The sequence below is a fragment of the Nansenia antarctica genome, assembly GCF_963989245.1.
Source record: "Nansenia antarctica genome assembly, chromosome: 4".
In the NCBI taxonomy this organism is placed as follows: domain Eukaryota; kingdom Metazoa; phylum Chordata; class Actinopteri; order Argentiniformes; family Microstomatidae; genus Nansenia; species Nansenia antarctica.
In genome coordinates, this window is record NC_137689.1 from 2,264,075 (window position 1) to 2,271,177 (window position 7,103).

Sequence of the window (7,103 nt, forward strand, 5' to 3'; positions counted from 1 at the left end):
CTCAGGAGGTAGAGGCTGTGTCTCAGGAGGTAGAGGCTGTGTCTCAGGAGGTAGAGGCTGTGTCTCAGGAGGTAGAGGCTGTGTCTCAGGAGGTAGAGGCTGTGTCTCAGGAGGTAGAGCCGGAGTCTAATGATCGCTAGTATGGCAGATCGGCGGTTCAAGCCCCGGCTGGCCACATATCGAGGCGTCCTTGGGCAAGACACTGAACCTCCAAATTGCTCCCAGTGAGCGGGCCGGCGCCTTGCATGGTAGCTTGGCCGCCATTGGTGTGTGAATGTGTGTGTGAAAGGGTGAATGAGAGGCCGTTGTAAAGCGCTTTGGAATAAGGAGCTATGTAAGTCAGTCTGTTTACCATTTCGTGAGCTTAGAATGATAAGGTTCTATCTCCGTTTAGGGTAGTTCAGAGATATTGAGCGTCAAAGTTTTTACATTCCATTATGTTTTGTGAGATGGAACCTTTGTATTTTATTAATTACTAACTAAAACATTTCAACATTTAAAAAATAACACCACACAGGCATTAATAAACACCTAATGGATCAGATTATGTAAAAAACTAAATTTTGAAAAAAATGTATTCTAACGTCACGATTTGTCTGTCTCCACAGTTAAACCCGTGGTGCCCAAATGCTCCGTCCCCAAGTCGGTGCCGTACGGCAAGGCGGCGGAGCTGAGCTGCGTGGAGGAGGAGGGCTTCCCCAAGTCTCAGTACCAGTGGTTCAGGAACAAGGAGGAGATCCCCGACGACCCCAAGACCAGCCCCAAGTTCTTCAACTCCTCCTACACACTCAACTCCGACACGGGGACCCTGGTGAGTGTGTGTGTGTTCAGGGGCTGGAGGGAGACAGAGAGGGGCTTTGGGCTTTAGAGGGCAGGGCGGGGCGGGGCTGGGGGGGTGGGGGGGGGGGGTGGTGGCCAGGCGCCCGGGGGTAGGGGGTAGGGGCGGGGGGGGGGGGGTATTTTGGGGAGACAGTTGATGGTGTGAGGGGGCTGGAGCCATGAGGGGAATCTGCTGTCCTCGGTGGGACACATTCCTCTACTGTCCGTCCGTCCGTCGCTCTCTCTCTCTCTCTCCTCCTCTCTCTGTCTACTCTGTCTCTGTCTCTCTCTCTGTGTCTCTCTCTCTCTCTCTCTCTCCCTCTCTCCCCCCCCCCCCCCGCTCGGCCCCCGGGCCACCCCAGTCAACCTTCACACTGGCCTCCTCCTGGCTCTTTCAGTACGACGGCTTCTATGCAGTCACACCCTCCCACATACACCACACACACAAACACACACACACACACACACACACACACACACCACATACACTGACTGCTTTTCTTCCAAACCCCTCGAGCACTTTTACGTTTTCAACCCGGCAACCTCGTCTCCATTACCGCCGTAAATTAGAACTGAGAGGCAACGAAACAACAATGATACTAGTCACTGTAGTCAAGGTTTAATAGACTGAGAGGCCTTACAGTTATAATCTAATTAGTTAGCTGTCGAACGTGTTAAAGGTTACACATGACATTTTCACTGTGATGCAGCATATTATGGCCTTCAGAAAAATCTGCAAGGATTGTGGAGCGATATATACCACCAGTGTTTGGATTGGTGTTAGTCTATTGACATCTCCTTGCTAGTACGATCACTCTGTTGTCAAATCGTAGCTCCTTACAGAATGTAGGAGAAATGATCCGTAGCAATCTTATCTGATCTATCAGCCCAATAGAGCTCTCAGGTCTTCTAACGCTGGTTTTCTCTGTGTACCACATGTACAAAAGAAGAGATTTGGTGAGGCTGCGTTCTCATTTTATGCTCCAGATTGTGGAATGCACTGCCAGTTTACATTAGGGATGCAACCTCAGCACATATGTTCAAGTCTTTAAATGACTAAAAACCCATCTTTTTAATATTGCCTTTAAATGACTAAATAATTAAATGATGATTACATCATGATTGGAGCACTTTGAGCTGCAACGTTTGCAGGAAGTTATTATTATTAGTAGTAGTATCATCTCAACGGCCTGGATATAGTGGGTGGTTTTATGATGAAAGCGAGCTAGTACCACCGGGGAGTGTAAACAACAGCTGCAATAATTGTAAGTGCAGTTTTGACTGGTGGCCACCGGGGAGCCAGGGTTCATGTGTAGCTGCTTTAAGAACCTGCCTTCCCTCGAGCTCCTCGAACTACCACGGCTTCCTGTTGTCTCAGGGAATACATAAGCTAGCTGGGACGTCACTCTTGACCTGACTGCGTGTAATGCAGTAATGCAGTAGTAGTAATGCAGTAGTAGTATAACCTGATCTCACACCAGTTGCGTTGACTCTCTCTGGGTCAGCCAGCTCCCAACTGTTAATCCTCCCTGAAGAGATCAAACAGGCCCAAACCCTAAACCCAAGATGTAAATCTAAGCTAAAAAAAAAACTTCATGTTTTGCAGCAGTTATGATTAAACACAAACACTTCTATCTCTATGTTATCTCCGTTAACTATTGTCTTATTGAATGTTTTATCTATTTACTTTTTTTCCGTCATTTTTATTTTCTTACTATGTTCCTCTTGCTGTATTTTTATTAATGTATGTAAAGCACTTTGAATTGCCCCTGTTGTATGAAATGTGCTGTACAAATAAACTTGCCTTGCCTTGTGTTAAAACAGTTTGTTCAGTTTGAGGTGGTAATCCAGTAAACAAAGAGTCCAAAAGACGTCCTCAGGGAAGCCGGAATGTGGGTTCAGATGACGTCTTTCTAGGACATCCAGATGACGTCTTTAGGACGTCTTATGGACGACAGAAGACGATGCTGTCGTCCATAAGACGTCCTAGAAAGACGTCATCTGAACCCACATTCCGGCTTCCCTGAGGTCTTCTTTTGGACTGTTTGTTTACTGGGTTACATACTAAATAAGACTACTGAGGGATGTATGACATTGCTAGTTGTTAGTCCATCTTAAAGCCTTGTTGTTGTTGTTGCTGTTGTTGCTAACCCTAACCCTTGTTGTTGTTGTTGTTTGTAGAGGTTCAGCGCTGTCAGAAAGGAGGACCAGGGCGACTACTTCTGTCGAGCGAAGAATGACGCGGGCCACTCAGAATGCGGACCGCAGACCATGGAAGTCTGTAAGTCCGTCTGACCCATGATCAAGTTGTTGACGTACAAACGTTTACGACCAGATATGTATCAAATATGTCCTGAATGTAAATCAGCTTCACACTTCTTTTCCTCCACCGCCCCTATTACAACAATTTGTACTTTCCTGTACGATGTTACGACGAAGTATGCGATAAATAATTCTTAAATGACGACTGTTACCATTTAGCTGTTGGTAAATACCTCGTAATGAGGGGACAGTTTAGTGAAGTATTTCCAAATCATCTGTGAACGTTTGGCCTGAGGGTTTTAGAATGATTCATCAAAGTACTTTCATCAGATATTTAGTTTTTTTAAGAATGTGAGATGTGTCAACTTCCTGTGGTGTTTCCTCAGACGACATCAACATAGCGGGCATCATCCTGGGCGTGCTGGTGGTGGTGGTGGTGCTGCTCTGCATCACCGTGGGGATCTGCTGCGCCTACAAGCGGGGCTACTTCGCTAGCCAGAAACAGACGAGCAACAAGTGAGTGAGACTCTGACTGAGGTGGGGGGGGGGAGAGAGAGAGAGAGAGAGAGAGAGGGAGGAGGAGAGAGGGCGGAGGAGAGGGAGAGAGAGGGCGGAGGAGAGAGGGAGAGAGAGAGAGTAGACAGAGGGATGAGGAGAGGGAGAGAGAGAGTGATAGTAGACAGAGGGAGAGAGAGAGAGAAACAGGAATTATCAAAAGAGTAGACAGAGGGAGGAGGAGAGGGAGAGAGAGAGAGGGGAAAAACTGAGTCAGGGAAAAACTGAGTCCCCAGCACTGCGTCTCCTGAAGACACCCACTTTTCCCCTCTACTGTGTCCCTAAAATCTTCTATTGCCCCCTCTTGTACTGTTTCTGTTTCTCCAGTGTCTATATATATATTAAAAAAAACAAAAAAAAACTATGTTTAGAAGAAGGTGATAGAAAGAAAAACCTTCTTCTATCAATGGCCCCCGGGCCTGAGCTGGATTACTCTTCCTGCTACGACTGGTGGATTGATGATTCACTTGCTTAGTCAAATGTATTGATTGTAAGTCGCTTTGGAATAAGGCGTCTGCTAAATGCCAAAATGTAATGTAAATGTAAAAAAACAGGAATTAGACTGCTGAAAATACATATCGTTAGCCTCATAGCATAGTTACCTAAGTCATGCCTCACTTGTGGTCAGCCGAGCCATCTTTGTATGTAGTGTCAAACATGCCAATGTCAAAGAGATGACTTGGGCAGATAGTGATTTTGGAATGTAACTCAGCAAGCATTCTGATGGCATACTAGGCGTTAATGTGCAGTGAATCAGCAGTGTTAGGAGAGTAGAGTTAGGCAGATATCTCAATGTGGCCAAAATATGACAGGCAATTATGCTCTGAGGCTAACGATATGCAGTAATTATTGTAGTGCTCATTGAAAAGGGGATTTTGGATAGTCATGGAAATATAGAAATTAGTTTTTGCCACAGCACAAAGAGAGAGAGAGAGAGAGAGAGAGAGAGAGAGAGAGAGAGAGACAGAGAGAGAGAGACAGAGACACAGAGAGAGAGCGAGAGACAGAGGCAGAGACACAGAGAGAGAGACACAGAGAGAGAGACAGAAAGACACAGAGAGAGAGATACACAGAGACAGAGAGAGACAGAGACACAGAAAGCCCAGTAATCATGTTTCTACTGTCTGTCAGTTACTCTCTGTGTTACAAAGCCCAGTAATCATGTCAGTAATCATGTTTTCTACTCTGTCAGTAATCATGGTTCTTCTCTCTCTCTGTGTCAGTTACAAACCCCCGGCCAAAGGAGACGGAGTGGACTACGTCAGGACGGAGGACGAGGTTGGTAGACGACCAACAACACACTAGTGACAGAACCTCACAACTGAGTCATTCTGTCTGACAGGGCCTCCACTACCGCTGACATCATTCTGTCCTCTCTCTTCCAGGGGGACTTCCGACACAAATCATCGTTTGTCATCTGAAAGGGGAGGTGGAGGGATGTGACAAGGAGAGAAATCTGAAGGCACGGAGGTTTTAAAGGCATGATAACTTTGTACTGAACTCATGAGGCGTGTGAGCTGACCTGAGAGCTGCCGCTGGACTGCCTTGACCCCGCGGCACGTCTGAACTGAAACTATTCAAGTTTTGCCAAAGGTGACAAGTTGTTTTCACGAATCCTATATAGAACTATTATTAACCATTGTTACAGACACACAGACAGGTATTGAGATTCACATGTTCACCCTACCATCACCAAACCACTTATGTTTTTGCATAATTATGGATTTTTTTTACTTTACAGTTTATTGCATGTTTGAAAATGTCTTTTAAACACCATCCACTGGAAGAAAAAGAAAAAAAAACATGTAAGATGTTCTGACAGGATGGAAAGAAGTCTTTAGAAAGGTTAGGGAGTAAATCTGACATGACACGATTCTACAGTAAACATTTAGCTTCAAACCTCATCATTTATATAACATGTATTTTCTACCAGCAAAATGTCAGACTATTTTTGATGGAATATATTTTGAAATGCCTAAATAGATAAAAGGTTTACTTTTTTAAAATATTTGTAAAATACTAACACCTTTTTTTATTTGGTTGTGGGAAACATATTTAAAGTGTTTAACCTGCTCAGTATTCAGTTGTAAGCGTTCATACCTTTCCTGATCACGAAAGAAAAGAAAGAAAAAAAAGAGTTACACAAATGATAAATGACTTGTGATAAAGGATAGCATATCTAGGTTTGGTTCTTCGATCGACGGTCTTACACAATTTATTTTATTGCTGGGATTTCCATGTTAATATTACGAGAAAAGTTTCACGTTGATGTTTTGTAGATAGTCTTAGACAGTAAGAAGCTTCAGATCACCAGACACACGCTGGGGAACACCCAACACAATCAGCATCCTTGATTTAAGTGTCCTTCTCTGCTTGCTGTTTATCTTGTATATATTGAATATACTGTCCAGTTTGGGTTTTATTTTGCTGTATGTCAGGAATACGTTCAGTATTACTTTGTTATAATACAGGGTTTATGTTGGCTAACAATTGTACTGATTGTATATAGATAATTGTTTTCTCCATTCGATGCTACAAGTCATGTGACTTCCTATAAGAGGCGTATGAGTCATGTGACTTCCTATAAGAGGCCATATGAGTCATGTGACTTCCTATAAGAGGCGATGAGTCATGTGACTTCCTATAAGAGGCCATATGAGTCATGTGACTTCCTATTAGAGGCCATATGAGTCATGTGACTTCCTGTAAGAGGCGATATGGGTCATGTGACTTCCTGTAAGAGGCCATATGAGTCATGTGACTTCCTATAAGAGGCCATATGAGTCATGTGACTTCCTATAAGAGGCCATATGAGTCATGTGACTTCCTGTAAGAGGCGTTATGAGTCATGTGACTTCCTATAGAGGCCATATGGGTCATGTGACTTCCTATAAGAGACGTATGAGTCATGTGACTTCCTATAAGAGGCGATATGAGTCATGTGACTTCCTATAAGAGGCGATATGAGTCATGTGACTTCCTAGAGGCGTATGAGTCATGTGACTTCCTATAGAGGCGATATGAAACTCTGTCCGCGGTTTTAAAAAGACGAGACCGCTCCCGACAGAGACGATCTGCCTAGCGTTCTCAGAGTAAGTTGTCATGGTTTCATCTTTAATCTCCACTCCTCCAGGCTAAAACATTTCGTGACGTTAGAATTATAAGGTTCTATCTCAATTTTTGTCAAAATTTAGTTTTTTTACATAATCTGATCCATTAGGTGTTTATTAATGCCTGTGTGGTGTTATTTTTTAAATGTTGACATTTTTGAGTTAGTAATTAATAGTGTTGTTCCGATACCATTTTTTGATCCCGATACCGATACCTGACCGTGCAGTACTTGCCGATACCGAGTACCGATCCGATACCACGGCGTTTGAAAAAACAAAACAAAAAAACATGTTTTTTGAGCCGCATACTAACCTCGATGTAAAATTATTGCTAACACTTAGTCTGGCACTGCTCAA

General features: G+C 43.9%; 1 protein-coding gene across 1 annotated transcript in view; it reads left to right on the forward strand.

Annotated features, from left to right (window-relative positions):
* LOC308156896 (junctional adhesion molecule 3B-like) overlaps positions 1 to 5,057 on the forward strand; it is a gene marked incomplete at its 3' end in the record, with an annotated part of 50,661 nt that extends 45,604 nt beyond the window's left edge. The window contains exons 5-9 of the mRNA XM_080530346.1: positions 609 to 811; positions 3,001 to 3,100; positions 3,468 to 3,597; positions 4,860 to 4,914; positions 5,022 to 5,057. Of these exons, the coding sequence (XP_080386472.1) occupies positions 609 to 811; positions 3,001 to 3,100; positions 3,468 to 3,597; positions 4,860 to 4,914; positions 5,022 to 5,057 (524 nt within the window). The remainder of the gene's footprint in view (positions 1 to 608; positions 812 to 3,000; positions 3,101 to 3,467; positions 3,598 to 4,859; positions 4,915 to 5,021) is intronic.
* Between the last annotated feature and the right edge of the window lie 2,046 nt (positions 5,058 to 7,103).